General features: G+C 40.9%; 1 protein-coding gene across 2 annotated transcripts in view; it reads left to right on the top strand.

Moving 5' to 3' along the window:
• The window catches only part of dnah6 (dynein, axonemal, heavy chain 6), a 47,216-nt gene that overhangs the window by 2,407 nt on the left and 28,272 nt on the right, over positions 1-16,537 (top strand). The window contains exons 5-41 of one of the 2 annotated variants that reach the window (XM_052083199.1): positions 507-641; positions 752-830; positions 921-993; positions 1,077-1,263; positions 1,339-1,440; positions 1,530-1,637; positions 2,106-2,186; positions 2,263-2,383; positions 2,508-2,659; positions 2,778-2,930; positions 3,057-3,305; positions 3,408-3,536; positions 3,789-3,902; positions 4,007-4,150; positions 4,307-4,462; positions 4,658-4,708; positions 4,929-5,021; positions 5,459-5,578; positions 5,858-6,038; positions 6,147-6,243; positions 6,407-6,632; positions 8,290-8,454; positions 8,893-9,003; positions 9,100-9,225; positions 9,374-9,529; positions 9,938-10,099; positions 11,547-11,684; positions 11,775-11,942; positions 12,105-12,253; positions 12,790-12,897; positions 13,983-14,109; positions 14,304-14,516; positions 14,599-14,820; positions 14,921-15,043; positions 15,301-15,483; positions 15,629-15,772; positions 16,205-16,426. In XM_052083199.1, the coding sequence (XP_051939159.1) occupies positions 507-641; positions 752-830; positions 921-993; positions 1,077-1,263; positions 1,339-1,440; positions 1,530-1,637; positions 2,106-2,186; positions 2,263-2,383; positions 2,508-2,659; positions 2,778-2,930; positions 3,057-3,305; positions 3,408-3,536; positions 3,789-3,902; positions 4,007-4,150; positions 4,307-4,462; positions 4,658-4,708; positions 4,929-5,021; positions 5,459-5,578; positions 5,858-6,038; positions 6,147-6,243; positions 6,407-6,632; positions 8,290-8,454; positions 8,893-9,003; positions 9,100-9,225; positions 9,374-9,529; positions 9,938-10,099; positions 11,547-11,684; positions 11,775-11,942; positions 12,105-12,253; positions 12,790-12,897; positions 13,983-14,109; positions 14,304-14,516; positions 14,599-14,820; positions 14,921-15,043; positions 15,301-15,483; positions 15,629-15,772; positions 16,205-16,426 (5,268 nt within the window). Of the gene's footprint in view, positions 1-506; positions 642-751; positions 831-920; positions 994-1,076; positions 1,264-1,338; positions 1,441-1,529; positions 1,638-2,105; positions 2,187-2,262; positions 2,384-2,507; positions 2,660-2,777; positions 2,931-3,056; positions 3,306-3,407; positions 3,537-3,788; positions 3,903-4,006; positions 4,151-4,306; positions 4,463-4,657; positions 4,709-4,928; positions 5,022-5,458; positions 5,579-5,857; positions 6,039-6,146; positions 6,244-6,406; positions 6,633-8,289; positions 8,455-8,892; positions 9,004-9,099; positions 9,226-9,373; positions 9,530-9,937; positions 10,100-11,546; positions 11,685-11,774; positions 11,943-12,104; positions 12,254-12,789; positions 12,898-13,982; positions 14,110-14,303; positions 14,517-14,598; positions 14,821-14,920; positions 15,044-15,300; positions 15,484-15,628; positions 15,773-16,204; positions 16,431-16,537 lie in introns of both variants that reach the window. The other variant, XM_052083200.1, reaches the window with a different exon arrangement.

Raw genomic sequence — 16,537 nt, 5'->3', positions numbered from 1 at the left:
CTATCCCAGCTGTCTTCGGGCAGTAGGCGGGGGACACCCTGAATCAGTTGCCAGCCAATCGCAGGGCACACAGAGACGAACAACCATCCACGCTCACACTCACACCTAGGGACAATTTAGAGCGTCCAATCAGCCTGCCATGCATGTTTTTGGAATGTGGGAGGAAACCGGAGCACCCGGAGAAAACCCACGCAGGCCTGGGGAGAACATGCAAACTCCACACAGGGAGGCTGGAGCTGGAATCGAACCCGGTACCTCTGCACTGTGAAGCCAACGTGCTAACCACTGGACTACCGGGCCGCCCTTATATCTATATATATATATATATATAGATATATATATACACACACACTGATGATCAGCTCACAGTATTTGGTAAATCTATTCAGAAATCCATCAAATTTTACGGGTTTACTTGCTTTTTCTCGTCACTCGATGCAAAGGTGCGTGAAAATGTGCCGAAAGTTTTAAATAATATCATTTAACCTTGTCTCCTGTCTCTTTAGGATCTAAGTACGGCACTGTCAGACGTCTGGAAAATGTGTTACCAAATCAGAACCACAAACTTGTGTCACATTGAGAAAAAGCACACATATACTCTCCAGGAATTTCATGAAGCTCAGTTCACACAAGTAGAAGAGGTACCGTTGTTTATTCCTGAACACACAAGTTTAGCGTGTTTTTAAGTGACCGATATGATTTGTGTTTGTTCCCCCCCACCCCCACAATCTTCATGGTTTGCTTTAATTAGGCACTGATTGACCTGAAAAACTTTCAAGACCTGGTAAAGGAAGTGACACTGTGTTCCTGTAGCACCTTCCTGTCAGATCGTGTGTGCATTTTTATTGTTTTATGATTTTTTTTTGCCCAGATTTAGAAAGAGAAGAGTTTCTTTTGAGCCATTTATCTTTTTGTGACAGATAGCGACAATTTGAGTGAAATCCAAGTTCTATTGGGTATTAACAAGGGCTTCTTCTGTCAGCGCCTTAACTGGTAGGCTTCCTTGTTTCGTTTTGTTTCTATTAAATGTCTCGCACAAACTCAACCCCTCCCTCCCGCATCTTGCACCCACGCAGCTTCATCCGACTTCTTGACTATTTGGTAGTCAACACCATGCACACATTATTTGTGAGTGCAGTGGACAAGCTGCTGGCTGCGTTCAAAGAGCTCGTTAGTCAAACCCCCAGCCATGAAATCATTCAAACGTGGGGCCAACAGCTGGAGACTGCTGTCAACCCGACTGAGGAAAAGACGGATCGAAAGGTAGGGTGTTGCCTCTCTCGCACTACCTCCACAGTTTTTTAGAAGTAAAGGTTTGTTGCATTTGTGTCTTAATAGGCTGCGGAGTCAGAATCTTCCCAGAGTAAACCAATGTTGATCAGTGAACTGATTTTAGACACAAGTGAGCTGTCCTACAGACCCTCTGAAAAGAACTTTCAGGTTCAAGAAAGATTGATTCAGAAAGCATTTCATACCAATTGATACTAAACTCCAAAGCCAAATTAATGTTTTTTTTTAATTTCTCGCAGGAGACTGTTGCAGAAATCATTGGGAAGTTCCAGAAGACTGTATTGTCTGTTGAAACACTATCAGAAGATCCAGATTTAGTTTTACTGTTAAGTCACGAGTCTTTTCAGGTAGACCAATAATACTAGTTGTGCTTTTGTAAATACTGTATGTTCGATAGGGGCGGCCCGGTAGTCCAGTGGTTAGCACGTCGGCTTCAGAGTGCAGAGGTACCGGGTTCGATTCCAGCTCCGGCCTCCCTGTGTGGAGTTTGCATGTTCTGCCCGGGTCTGCGTGGGTTTTCTCCGGGTGCTCCGGTTTCCTCCCACATTCCAAAAACATGCACGTCAGGCCGATTGAACACTCTAAATTGTCCCTCGGTGTGAGTGTGAGTGCGAATGGTTGTTCGTTTCTGTGTGCCCTGCGATTGGCTGTCAACCGATTCAGGGTGTCCCCCGCCTACTGCCCGGAGACAGCTGGGGTAGGCTCCAGCACCCCCCGCGACCCTAATGAGGATCAAGCGGTTAGGAAGATGAATGAATGAATGAATGTATGTTCGATACAACTGTGTAATTTAATGTCTGTCCATTAATTTTAAGAGTCAATATCAAGATGCTCCCAGTTTGGAATCGGTCATTGAAAATGATGGATACATTCAAAGTATCTGTCAAAAAATTAAGGTCAGTTCCAATTCACGCTAGTTCCCGTTGGAAGTGACATTCCAGATGTTCCATATTTTGTCTTTTTGCCCCTTAGGAATCACTGCAGTTCACATTTGAAGCCGCACAAGTCTGCGCGCGCATGTTTGAGCGTTTTCAGCTGTATTACAAGGAGAACGAAAGTCTAGATTTGAATGCTCTACGACAGATAGATCACGGTACGGGCTTACTGGAAAGAGTACATGATTGTCACCCAACGTGAGAAGTTTTCATCCTGGGCTCAGACCTTTCTTTTCGAGACTTTCTTCGACTGTTGAGTCTTTGCCGTACTTTGCTGAACAGGCTTGGAGTTTTTTAGAACATCGCTGGACTTGTACCACAATGAGCATGAAGAAGCTGTGGCTCTCCAGCCACAGAGGCATCTTGGTCTCCTCCTTGTGGACAAAACGGAGATGAAAGAGAAGCTCATCTCTTCTCCACTCCGTTGTCTAAAGGTCAAATCGTCGCACAAACATAGCGGGCACGCAAACACAAAGACAAGTGTAAAGTACAGCTTAATTGTCAGTGAAAGGGGCAATGGTGTAATCGTAACCTTTCTGCTCCTTTTTATAGGTCATTAATGAGATACTGACGCAGCAGGCCAAGCGGAAGCTAAAAGCTGTCATGGCGGAAGCTGGGGAAGCTCAATTTAAGCTAGAACTCAGCCCCACTACGACAACCGAGTTAGCCAGCTACCTCACTTTCCTTGATGAGATACCAGAACGGGTACGATTTGTCCCGATGTAAAGGCCGATGAACATCTTACGAGAAAATACGGATTTAAAAAGAGCATCACAAGAAAACATTGCTTTTATCCACTGGCGTCATATGCTGTACCTGTTCTGTTCCCAGATGAAAGTGCTGGAGCAGGAACAGGAAACCGTGTGTCAGATGTACAATCTCATCAACCAATCCTCACTTCCCGTCACCGCTGACGACGTTGCCTTTGCCTCCATGGAGCCTTACATGAACTCATTACACAACATGATCAATGATGCCATGTTTGACAGGTTCAAAATGATGGAAAAGTTTTCCAAGTCTCTGCAGGTAGACATAAAAGATCTGAACCAAAAAGTCAAGAAAATCAAGGAACAATCGCAGGTGTGGTGAGGAATGAGAGTTTGTCTTCAAATATATCATGCTGAGTGTCTGTGAGTTGCTATACCACATGTGGTTGCGTTGATGTCATGGGTGTACACGCAGGATCCACAAATTCTCGAAGTCACCGCGGATCTTTCCCAAGTGCGTGTTCTGCTTGGGGAGCTTCAGATTTCCATAGATGACCTGCAAGCCGAGGCCTCAGCATATATTTCTTACCAGAAACAATTCAAGGTGACTCGCTCATTCATGAAAACATCTGAAAATATTTTTTACCCCTAATCTAATGTTAGGAATTTTTTTTTTAATACTTAACAAATTTGTGCCTCTTTAAACTGTCTCGGACGTTTTCTCTTGGCTTTTTAAAATTGCTTTCAGCTTTGTGTGGAGTAATCATAACTGCACAAGTCATGTCAGTAAATTCTATCCAACAACCATTCCAACCAACTCAATACCATTCTTCTGCGAATACTCTTTTGAATTTAGTTGGAGGTAACCAAATTTGATGACCTGGATGACCTGAAAGGAGAGTTTAGGCTGAAGAGGCTTCTTTGGGACTCGATGGTCGAATGGGACTTATTACAAGATGGATGGCGGCAGGTGAGACACTCCCAAAATATGTCCGGCATGGTGAAGATACTTAAAATGCTACTTCATGTCTCTCCATTAATCTTCATTTATTTTGTCTGTCGTTGCATCTTCAGACAATGCTTGAGAAATTGGACCTGGAACAGTTAAACTCACATGTCAACAAGTACACAAAGTATATCAACCAAATGGAGAAAGGCTTGCCACGGAACAATGTAGTGCCGTGTCTTAAAGAGAAAGTTGAACTTATGAAACAGAGGGTGGGTGTGTTCAAAGTATTCATTCAGTCATTTTAATGTCTTCCAATGAAACTACACCATTACACTGTTAACTTGTTTTATGATGGAGCGCTTCCTGTTGATGAGTGGTGAGCCAATTATTCCCCTGACGATTGTCATATCCATGTTTCTGTTCAGGTGCCTGTGATCACAGATTTACGTAACCCATGTATGAAACCAGAGCACTGGAGGACCCTGGAAGCTGTTGTGGGGAGTTCATTGAATGTGGAGCAGCTCACTGTGGCTTTTATGGAGGAGTTCAACGTATTCTCCTATGGCACAGAGATACAGGAGGTCTCCTCTAACTCCTCTTAATTGTTAAACCTTAACATTTTGTCTTTCGGTATATTACAGCACATCGGCATATCTTTATTTCTAAACTATCCAGACTGCACTGTATCAAAATTGTCCACAGTATTTTACTATTGATTTTTCAGTGTTTAATATATAACTGATGCACACTGAAGGAATACACTTTATGAATTTTAGGTGTCAGCGCAGGCCTCAGGAGAGGCATCAGTGGAGACTATTATCAATAAGGTTGGTGAAAAGAGGACTCCATTTATGTCGTTTGTTTTCTTAGGTGTTTGCCACGTTTCTTCTTCTTTTGGATTTGATCTATCTTTAATCTCGAATTCCATTTCTCTCTGGAGCTGGGGTGATGGTGTTTATTCGTGAATATTTTCTGGGTTATGATTTGGATTCATCGGTCCTTGAAAAATGTCCCCTTGACATGAGGCACGTTTTGATCACACTGCAGGTGGAGGACGTGTGGTGGACCACCACTTTCACTCTTTTGCAACATGGTGACTCCAAAGAGGTCTTCATCTTGGGAGGCACAGATGATATCCAAGTAAACATGAAGTACACATTCTCCAATAAATTATATAAAATGTGTTGTGAGGTAAGGGCAGCGCAGTGGTGCGGGGTTCTATTCCGGCTCCTGCCTTCCTGTGGGGAGTTTACATGTTCTCCACGTGCCCGCGTCGGTTTTCTCTGGGTACTCTGGCTTCCTCCTATATACCAAAAACATGCATGGCAGGTTAATGGAACACTCTAAAATTGTCCCTCGGTGTGAGTGTGAACGTGGATGTTTGTTTGTCTCTGTGTGCCCTGAGATTGGCTGGCAAATGGTTCAAGGTGTCTCTATTGCCCGAAGACGGCTGGGATAGGCTACAGCACAACTGCGACCCTCGTGAGGATAAAGCGGTTCAGATAATGGATGGATGGATAAATGTCGTGAGATTTTGTTCGTGAGTTTTTATTGTATTTTTTTTTTTCCTTGTTGAGGTCCTCTTGGATGACAGCATTATCAATGTGGGCACAGCAGCATCTTCTCGTTATGTTGCTCCCATCAAAGCCAGGGTGGACAAACTCCTGATGAGACTGACCCGCTTCAACCAAACTCTGGTAAAGGCTTTGAAAAAAACTGAAGCAAACGCGCTACAGTACACTTTCGTTTTTTTCTGTCTTCATGAAGCTTAAAAAAGAGATTTGTTTTTCCACCCATGGATATATCCATACAGTATTGTTGCATTGTTGTGTTCTCGAGTAGTTTAAAAAAAAAAAAGGCCACTTGCTTATGAAAATGTTTCGCTTTCTGTGACCCCGATGCAGTCTTAACAGTTAAAACAACTTGCCGTTATTTTTGGTCTCCTTAATCATGATTTTTTCTTTTCCCTCTCCCAGGACGAGTGGCTTACGTGCCAACGAAACTGGTTGTATTTGGAAAGTATTTTCTTGGCCCCAGACATTAAGAGGCAGCTTCCTGCCGAGTCCAAAATGTTTCTTAAAGTGGACAAGTCATGGAAGGCCATCATGGCTAAGGTCAAAAAGATGCCCAATGCACTCAAAGCGGCCACACAGCCTGGTAGGTAGCCATTGGTTAACACATTGGGGAAAAGACGGCGCCATGCATTTGAAAGATCTACATTTACCAAAAAAATTGCACCCTCAAAGTTTACATCATCCGACACAGATCTTTTGGAAACATTTCAAGAAAATAATGTTCTGTTGGACAAGATACAAAAGTGCCTTGAAGACTACTTGGAGTCCAAAAGAGTTATATTCCCAAGGTATGCTCATTTTTGGTTTAGTTATAAAAAAAAGTAATAATTCACAATGCTATGTACAGTCCTTGCGATTAATGTAATATGACTTATGCTTTAAATCTTTCATATATGAGAACGACTGATGTGAGTGTTGCATATTTTGCAATGTTTCCTCGATTCTTTACAGATTCTACTTCTTATCCAATGATGAATTGCTTAAGATTTTGGCACAAACAAGGAACCCCCAGGCAGTGCAACCCCACCTGAGAAAATGTTTTGATGCAATTACACACCTTGAGTTTGCCTTGGTGTCTGAACAGCCAACGACCGGTGCACCTACACTGGAGCCTGGAGAACAGGAGAAGGTCTACACTAAGGACATCTTGAATATGGTTTCCCCTGAAGGAGAGAAGGTCAGCTGTGGTTATGTTGAAGCTTTGAACCTTGTTAGTCTGATTTTGGCTTTGTGATTTAAGAAGGGGAAAGTTTAATACTGGTTGTAGTTGGGGGAGGGGAGCAAATTGGCTGAATTACCATGTTAGTTTGCTTTTCGAGCAATTTCAATGTGTCCTTAAGCATGGTTCAGAAACCTCCAACAACTTTTATCCCCCCTAAGAATGTGAAGAGGAATCCAATATTTTTTTTTAGTTCATCTTAAATCGTCAGGCTTCTTTTCCATGACTGACTGATTATATATTGTCAGATCCCGCTTACCTATAGGACTATCAGGAAAGTACCGGCCAACTCTCCGTTCAAAGAGTTAAAACTCCACCTATCACTCGCCCGCTCTCACGCGTTAACCGGAGGAGACGAGAATTTTCCTAAGCCGGCTCGAGAGACTCGTCTAAGTCCTCACGACCTCAAGCCATCTACTTTGTCCTAAAAATATAACGTTTGCTGCACAAGATATTTCCTGAAATATCTTGGTACTTTCTGCACTATGTTGTCGGCATAGTACTCTAATAATGTGAGCTGTTCTGAACCTTGGAGGATAATCACAACCCACTTTCTGTAAGAATGGAGACAAACCATTTCTCAGGCCAGTACAATCCCCTCTTCTCCAATTCTTATTTTTTCGCATAGTGTCCCCATTTTAATTCATTCAAACAAATTCCTAAATTCCCATTCCAGCAGAGATAAAACTTTTCAAAGCAACTTGGCCTAGTGTGATAAAGTACCTCCCTCTCATTAAATCAATAATTAACTGTGACTCAGCAAATTTTTGGAAAGCTGAATTCATTTTCAATGACTACACCCAAACACGACTACCTCCTCTGTTCAATCAAGAAGTGACTGAAATAGAACCAGTCTGACAAATGGACTCAACCAAAAGATCTAAAAAAACTGCAACAAAATACATTTCAGAAATAGAACATCATGGCACCAGTCAAACATGGTAGTGGTAGTGTGATGGACTCGGGGCTGCTATCCTGCTTCAGGACCTGGATGCTATAATGAATGGAACTCTGCACTTTACCAGAAAACCTTTCTGATTGAAATGCTGTATGACCTTAAAAAGACCCGTCATGCTTGAAAACCATACGGTATTGCTGAATTAAAACACTTCTGCAAGGAAGAGCGGGTCAACATATCTCCACAGAGATTTGAAAGACTTAATTCCAGCTCCAGAAAATACTTGATTTCAGTAATTGCTGCTGAGGGTGGCCCTTCCATTTATTAGGTTTAGGGAGCAAATACTTTTTCCACACAGGTAGCTTTGAATTTTCTTTTTTTTTCTAACTGAATAAAATCACTATTAAAACTACATTTTATGTTTACAGTATTTTAATTATCTTTGCTTGATATTTGCATTTGTTTGGTGGTCTTAAACATTGCAGTGGGTAAACTGTGCAAAAATAAAATAAAACTGAGAAGAGGGAAAATACTTTTTATGGCACTATAAGTCGGAAGGCAATTTCTCAGGTCCATACAGCACAATATAAAATCTAGTGAATTTCAGCATTTGATTACAAGGGCCTTTGAGTACGTCAACAAATACATGTAAAGAATGGTCTGGTCTGATACATCACTGTTTACCCATTGAAATTGTCCATTTGTGTGCAAGTGTAGGTGGGTTTAACAAAAGGCCTGAAAGCAAGAGGAAATGTGGAAGATTGGCTGTGCAAGGTAGAGGAGGCCATGTTCAACTCACTGCGACAGCTCAGCAAGGCTTCCATTGCCGACTACCAAATAACGTCAAGAGAGGAATGGGTGGTGTCTGGGTATCCTTCCCAGGTAAACACCCACATAGATATGTATTTACAGTGTTTTCCATTACGACCTCTTTTCGTTATACCCAAACTTGAGCCGACTCACTGGGCCCTTCAGGAAAGTTAGATATTGATCAAGCATACTTTTAAACAAACTAACATTTGCTTCAGTAATGGAAGTGAATACAACAAGCATTTGTCGTTATGTGTAGGTTTCATAAAAAAAAATAAAGTAAATAAAACGGTCCTATTGTTAATCCTCCAAATGTGGCATTTTAATCTTATATCTGGATTATGAAAAGTGGTTTTCTGCGGTTATTCACTTTCCTTCATATCTTTAGTCCTCTTGGGTGTTTCCTTGGGTACACCATGATTTGCAGAGCCCACATTCTGTGTTTGTCATCCTTTACCACCTCTCATTTGTTTGCAAAAGTTCCTGTTCTTTTTTTCCCCCTCCCATCAGGTGGTGTTGACTATTTCACAGATGATGTGGTGCAGGGATATGGAAGATTGTTTGGAGGGAAATCATGACCACTTTGCAGCCTTGCAGAAATTTGAATACACCAACTTTGATGTAAACTGCAGTAGTTATTTTTTTCCTGAGTACTGTATTTAAAGAAATGCAAACAAATTCTGCTCATTCGGTATTGAGTATTCTTGTATTTTTCAGAGGTTAAATGCTCTCGCTGCTTTGGTCAGAGGCAAACTACCGACATTACACCGCAATATCATCACCGCCCTCATCACGATTGATGTGCATGCCCGTGATATTGTGACAGATTTAGTCGGACAGAAGGTGGAGTACTGTGGCATACACACACACATGCACGATCAAGCATCATGTTTTTGAGATTTGGCTTGGTGCGCATTTTGTTTATGGCCTGTGGCTTTTCATAGCATTTAAATTCTCAGGATGAGTGGTAACTTGAGCCATTCTTTCTTAGGTGGACTGCAGGACTAACTTTGAATGGCAAAGACAATTACGCTACTACTGGGATCTTGACATGGACAACTGTATAGCCTGCATGGCCCTGTCCACTTACATTTATGGTTATGAATACCTAGGTGCCTGTCCTCGGCTGGTCATCACTCCGCTTACGGTAACATAATGGACTCATGCACAAAATATGTTGTCACGTAGGAATACAAGGCTAAGAGCTGATACAGTAGATCTGTTTGACTGTTGCACCACAGTGTTTTTGGACTTGTTAATGCTTAAATAATAAGTAAGTTGAAGGAGTTGAAATATATGTACTGCAAACAAGCATTGTTCTATCAAGTTGCTCTGGATATAGGCTAGACACTGATGAGGTGTATTTCACTCGAATATGAATTTCAGTATATCCGCAATTTTTAAAAAATGGTTTCTGTGTTTACTCCGCATTGTGATTGTGAAAGCTACATTTTTTTAGACTGAGCATCGATGGTTTCAATGCACATAACTGATTTTGGCATACTTGTTGCCTTTCCTTTTGAAACTTACCTGACCGACATTTACGGACATGCAGGATCGTTGCTACTTGTGTCTCATGGGAGCCCTCCAGTTGGACTTGGGAGGAGCTCCAGCTGGCCCTGCAGGGACAGGGAAAACGGAGACGACGAAGGACTTGGCTAAAGCCTTGGCAATTCAGTGTGTGGTCTTCAACTGCTCCGATGGACTCGACTACAAGGTGCAATGTGGCGACCGTTATTGCATTTGGCTATCCTTGGAATGTCAACATTTCCTCTGAAATATGATTTATTTTAAAGGAGAAGGAAATAGGACTTTTTTATATTTAACATGAAAAGAATACTTATTTAGTTCTGTGAACAAAAGCAAACATTGTCAGAAAATGGCTCTTGGAGAAAAATCCAGATCAACCAGGACAGTTACTACAGTCAAAAAAGTTATAAATCGTGGTCAGCACACTTACCAGCAATTCCAGTGGTCAACTAAATTGCAGTTGTAAAGAATAAATGCCAAATTCGATCTGGCTGAGATGTACGAGTCACAGGAAGGTTAAACATTTCCAAAGCACTAGAGACATGATGCCATGCTTGAATGGGGAATTCGAGAGGGCTGCGTACAGGAGATTTGCAATCACATGGTTTTGGAGCCCTTTGCAAGTAGACAACTAAACCAGTTAGCTCTCTTGACTCTGTTTGATGGCACCGTTGCCAAAGCAATCAAGTCTCATGCAATGCTGCATTTCATCATAGTGAACTATAAAATGCAGTACTTTGTTGTGTATTTTAGATTTTCCCACAACATCCTTCCCTTCTAGTTGTCAGGCCAACATTATGCTTGCTTTATGTGTTCATTTATGAGTTTATTAAAATAATCAATTGACATTGGCATCAATTGGCAAATACCTATTCACATATTGCCATCAACACACAATTTCTCGAAACTATCTGACATATACTGTCTTTGTATTCCTAAATGGTCAGTTTGATTGACGGTAAACACATTTTTTGACAATCAATTCATATTAGTACGACAGTAATGATAACCGTGATTTTATTGGAAAAAAAACAAATTTGTGTCATTAGCACCGTCATTAAAAAAAACAACTATGTAAAGTTTAAAAACACATTTTCAGATCACATTACATGTTGAGATAGGAGCCCCTCTTCGATATCAACTCCCTCGTTGGCCAATAAGAGACCAGTCCAGGGTGTACCCCGCATCTCACCCAAAAACACATGCGATAGAGTCTCGCTTAATCCTGACCCAAATAAGTGCAAGGAGCAGTAAAAAAAAAAAAAGGATTTATGGATGACATTTCCTCTCATCCATTAAAATGAAAAAAAAAGTGAAAAATACATAAAAGGAAAAATTGAAAATCAGTGGATTGTTTCTGCTTGTATATCATTTGAAGATGCAAGAGTTGCCGTTTTGATGTATACTCCCAACCACCTTCACATATTCCTGCTCAGGATGCTCCTCAGGTTTTACAGCAAACATTTAGACCTAATGGCAATTTAGAGTTTCAACATCTACATGAGGAAGAAGGCGGAGTGCCATGAGAAATATGCATCAGATGCCATCCCTAATATGAAAATATCATTTATGATAATGATCTAAAACAATTGTTGATGTTATTTTCGCTCCCTTATTCAATATCTCTCCATCAGATGATGGGGCGTTTCTTCAGTGGACTTGCTCAGTCTGGTGCTTGGTGCTGTTTTGACGAGTTTAATCGAATCGATATTGAGGTGTTGTCAGTCATTGCGCAGCAGCTCATAACCATCCGGAATGCTAAAGCTGCGAAGGTATGGACAAATATTTAGAAATGCTATCACAAACAATATATTTTTGCACCAAGTATCGTTTCAGTAGCGTGTGACGACATTCTTTCTTAGATGACAAAGTTTCGATTTGAGGGCCGAGAAATCAAGCTGGTGATGACCTGTGCGGCATTTATTACCATGAACCCAGGCTATGCTGGAAGATCAGAGCTACCTGATAATCTTAAATCTCTCTTTAGGCCCGTCGCTATGATGGTGCCCAACTATGCACTCATTGCTGAGGTAACAATTTTAACTTTCTATGCCGGATTTTAACGTTGAGCTACTTATTCACAACATTCCAGAGGAATACAAAAAAAACCCACATTGCCAACTATTTGCTAAACTGCATTTTGGCCTCGGTACCTGTGTTTGTACTTTTTATCCCACTTTCTCTCATTGCAGGTGATTTTATACTCGGAGGGATTTGAGTCCAGTAAAACTTTAGCAAGGAAGATGACCCAAATGTACAAGCTGTGCTCTGAGCAGCTGTCCCAGCAGGACCACTATGACTTTGGAATGAGAGCCGTCAAATCTGTTCTTGTCATGGCAGGGTCAGAGAATCACACATTGTCACCCTCCTAAAATAATAACTCGGGTTGTTTTCAGAAAACACGGAAAACTGAACCAAATTCTGATTAGATTCGATTTAAGAATATTTGTATTTTATAGTACAAATGAGCGATCTGTTTTACAAAGATGTCGCTGATTTTAGCAAAGGTGTGCAGCATCCTGTGGTGATGCTTAAGGCAAGTCAAGACTTGGGGCATTATTTTAAGGGGCTGACATCATGGAGTATATAACATCTGGGTTTATTTATTTATTATTTTTTTGATTGCATGAACACATCACATGAACAATGCCATGATACTAATTAAGTTTCTTTGGAAGAAGTACAAACACCTTACAAACATAACAAAATTGATCTAGGTTTGCATTTATGCATTACTAAAATAATAATAATAATATGCTGATGTATCGAGTGCCTTCAGTCAAAGTGCTGCCTTCTGTCAAGAGGTGCCATGCAAGCTACAGAAACTACTCATGCTTGTTGTGCACGTGTGCATATCATCTCATGATCTGCCATCAGGTCTTTGAAACGACAGAATCCTGACCTCATTGAGGATGTGGTTCTCATTCGAGCTCTTAGGGATTCCAACCTGCCAAAATTCCTCACAGATGATGCAGAACTGTTCGGGTAATTGTACTCCTAGTTTTATTTCATATTTTGTAATGGATAAAAGGTGTTTCTTTCCATTGCCGAATATACAGTGTTTCACTTTTGTTCTACATTTTATTATGTTAGATCCTGATTTCAAAAAGGAATTACCAGTCATTTTTATTCTTCTAAATTCTACCCGCAACGCCCCATAATGATAACAAATGAAACTTTTTTTAAAATTACTGCAAATGTATCAAAAATAAAAGACAAAGTCACAGCTTTTGTTCAATACTTTGGTGATACACATTTGGCAGCAATTCCAGTCTCAAGTCTTTTTTTTTTCTTTAATATGATGCCACACACACCTGCTTGAGCTTTGGGTAGTTTTGCCAAGTCTTCTTTGCAATACCCCTCAAGCTCCACAAGGTTTGAATGGCGAAGCATTGCGTGCAGCCGTTTTCAGTTCTCTGCAATGATCAGATTCAAGTCTTGGTTCTGGGTGGGCCACTCAGGAAAAGTCACAGAGTTATCCTGGAGCCATCTTGGCAGTGTGCTCCAGGCCATTCTCCTAGAATATTTTTGGAAGACCAATAAGTGAATTTACAGACAACTGTACAAAATGTCCCTTTCTCAAAATTGCCCTGTCCCCCTGTCTTATCTTCAAATGGCATTCTTAGAACTGCAATGTATATGATGAAAAATATTTGTGAATGACAATGCTAGGTAAACATGCTCTGAATTATATTCTTAAACTAGCATTACACCCATTCATACCACCAAACATGCACTGTCAACTTGTGGGCAGTTATATAGACAATAGTGTGTCTTTCCAAACAATGTCCAGTCAACGGAATTTAGTTAGGGTGGACCAAGAGTTATCCTGTAGAAACACGTTAGGGGTGATCAGTTAAAATAAGATAAATATGAGCTCCATTTTGAGGCTCATGGCATACTCCTTTAATAATTTCTTTTTATTTGTGAACAATCTAAAAATGTTGACGGTAGAAAAAGTTAATTTGGGCATGATGCTGTCACATTACAAAATGTGAAACAAGTGAAGCACTTTGAATACTTTGTGTATGAACTGTATATATTGATTAACTTGCAAACAAATCTTGTAGTGGCATCCTGTCTGACCTGTTCCCCGGCGTGGCCATCCCTGAGCATGACTACGGCGTACTGCACTCAACCATTGTGGATTGTATAGTGAAGCGAAACCTGCAGCCTCTGGCCACCATGATTAATAAGGTACAAATGTCAAAGGGAATTATCAACACCGGTTTCTTTTTCAACCTGGAAGGAAATACAGTTTTAATCAGATGGCAATGAATAGTGATGACATCAGTTTGTATTGTATGAGCTGGCCCAAGCCCTTTCGATTCATACTGCTGGATGCATAGCACCGGTGTTTGCTGCTTATGCCCCTGTGTCTTGAACACTAGGTTATCCAACTGTATGAGACCATGATCGTCCGTCACGGTGTCATGTTGGTTGGACCCACCGGTGGTGGAAAAACCACAGTTTACACCATCCTGGCAGATACGCTGGATACCCTTTATGACTCCGAGTACAGGGATGACAACCCTTTTTTTCAGCCTGTGAAGACCTATGTTCTCAACCCCAAATCTGTCACAATGGGAGAACTCTATGGAGAGGTACGATGAACAGTGGGGACATCATGGCCTTTTGGCACATTCACCAACGTTCTGTTTGCTTTTCAAAAATAATCTGCCTTAGGTGAACACGCTAACCCTTGAATGGCGTGATGGATTAATGGCGCTCAGTGTCCGTGATGCCGTTGACGACACCAGCGATGACCACAAGTGGGTTATTTGTGACGGGCCAGTTGATGCCCTGTGGATTGAGAACATGAATACCGTGCTGGATGACAACAAGATGCTCTGTCTGGCGAACAGTGAGAGGATCAAACTTTCACCATCTATACACATGGTCTTTGAGGTAACAGCTTTTGCAGAACCATACTTTGACCTGCACCCATCTGATGCATGTTTGTTCTTCCATCATTATGACCAGAGACATTTTAAAATGCCTCTTTCAGGTCCAGGATTTGGCTGTGGCTTCTCCAGCCACTGTGAGTCGCTGTGGGATGGTCTACATTGACCCAGATGAACTCAAGTGGATGCCCTATGTGCAGACATGGCTCAGTGGTCTAGGATCCAAAGTAGGATTGTTTCTTTCTTATTTCTGTCCCCCCCCAAAAAAAATGTGTATAATATATATATATATATATATATATACACACTCACACACTGTGTAAATATATGTAAATATTTTTTTCCATAATTCCCCAAGTGGGTTATAAAACAAGATACCCTTAGTTCTCATTGTGCAATGTAAATGAAGAAGATTACAAATCTGCCCAAATTTCTAATCTCACTGTTAATATCTGTGTTCTTTTGCATCATGCTGTCCTTCAAGCTTCCAGACTCTGTGAAGACGTTATTGCTTGAGTTATTTGAACTTTACGTGGAAGATGGTCTCCAGTTTATATGGAAATTCTGCATCCAAGCAATTCGCCAGGTGGACATAAGTAAAGTCTGCACTCTTTGTTCGCTGATGGAGGCACTACTGCTCGGCAAAGATGGACCAGACTTTAATATGGTACTTGGTTCTAATGCAATATCCGTAAACTGTTATCAAGGACAGGATAAATACGATGGATATTTCAAGTGGTTCATTGCTTGTACTTTGAATTGTAACATTCCATTCCCTTGTGACATGTTTGGTATGTGTTGGTGCATGGCAGGATTCCAAGCGCCTCACTGATGTACTATGTCAGACCTTCATATTTTGCTACTTATGGGCAGTAGGAGGCAACCTGCCCTGTGGTCACTGGGATGATTTTGACAATTTTGTCAGAGAGCAATTCAAAGACAACAACAATGCCAAGGTACTGCAGAACGTATTCACAGGTAGACATGATTGTTATAAATTGGATTGAACGTTTATTTGGTCATTTGAAAGAATATGTTTATTGTTTGCTTTTTTTCATGTGCAGAACACTGCTTTTGTAAAAGAACCAGGCAAAAAGATCTCTGTTGGTAAAAAGGATTTGCGCCTCAACCTAAGAGCAAATAGAAATAAAGGGTAGTTTCCTTTATTTGATAAAACAAAGGCTGGGCATGCATGGTTTGAAATTTTACTCAATTTCAATAAATTCAGATGATGTGAGAATGGAGACTATATCGATTATTTTAGCAAAAAAAGTGATCGAGCGTATGCTTTACAAAGTGCATGTCAAAGTTTACTTAATGAAGAATATTTTGTACCTTTAAGTATTTGCATGTGTTTTAGTTGTTGCATTTTCATTTTGTCTTGATAGCTTCCTACCAATGGAGCCCTCTGGGATGTGTTCATCAACTTCAGCAAGAATTCTTTTGTGCAGTGGGAGAAAATAATTCCATTATTTTCATACGACAGTGAACAAGCCTTCTTCGAGATGTTGGTTCCCACTGCCGATACCGTTCGCTATGGCTATCTGATGGAGAAACTGCTCTCAGTACGCCATTCTGTCCTCTTCACCGGTTCCACAGGAGTGGGGAAGGCAAGTAGTAACAAAAAATATACTCTATATACTAAGTATACTCTGTTTCAGAGCTAGACCAGATCCAAAAGGATAATTGTTAGTTTGGTTGTATTTTTATGATGACCACAA

The sequence above is a fragment of the Hippocampus zosterae genome, chromosome 13 (assembly GCF_025434085.1).
Source record: "Hippocampus zosterae strain Florida chromosome 13, ASM2543408v3, whole genome shotgun sequence".
Classification (NCBI taxonomy): Eukaryota; Metazoa; Chordata; class Actinopteri; order Syngnathiformes; family Syngnathidae; genus Hippocampus; species Hippocampus zosterae.
This window is presented reverse-complemented; position numbering and strand designations above follow the sequence as displayed.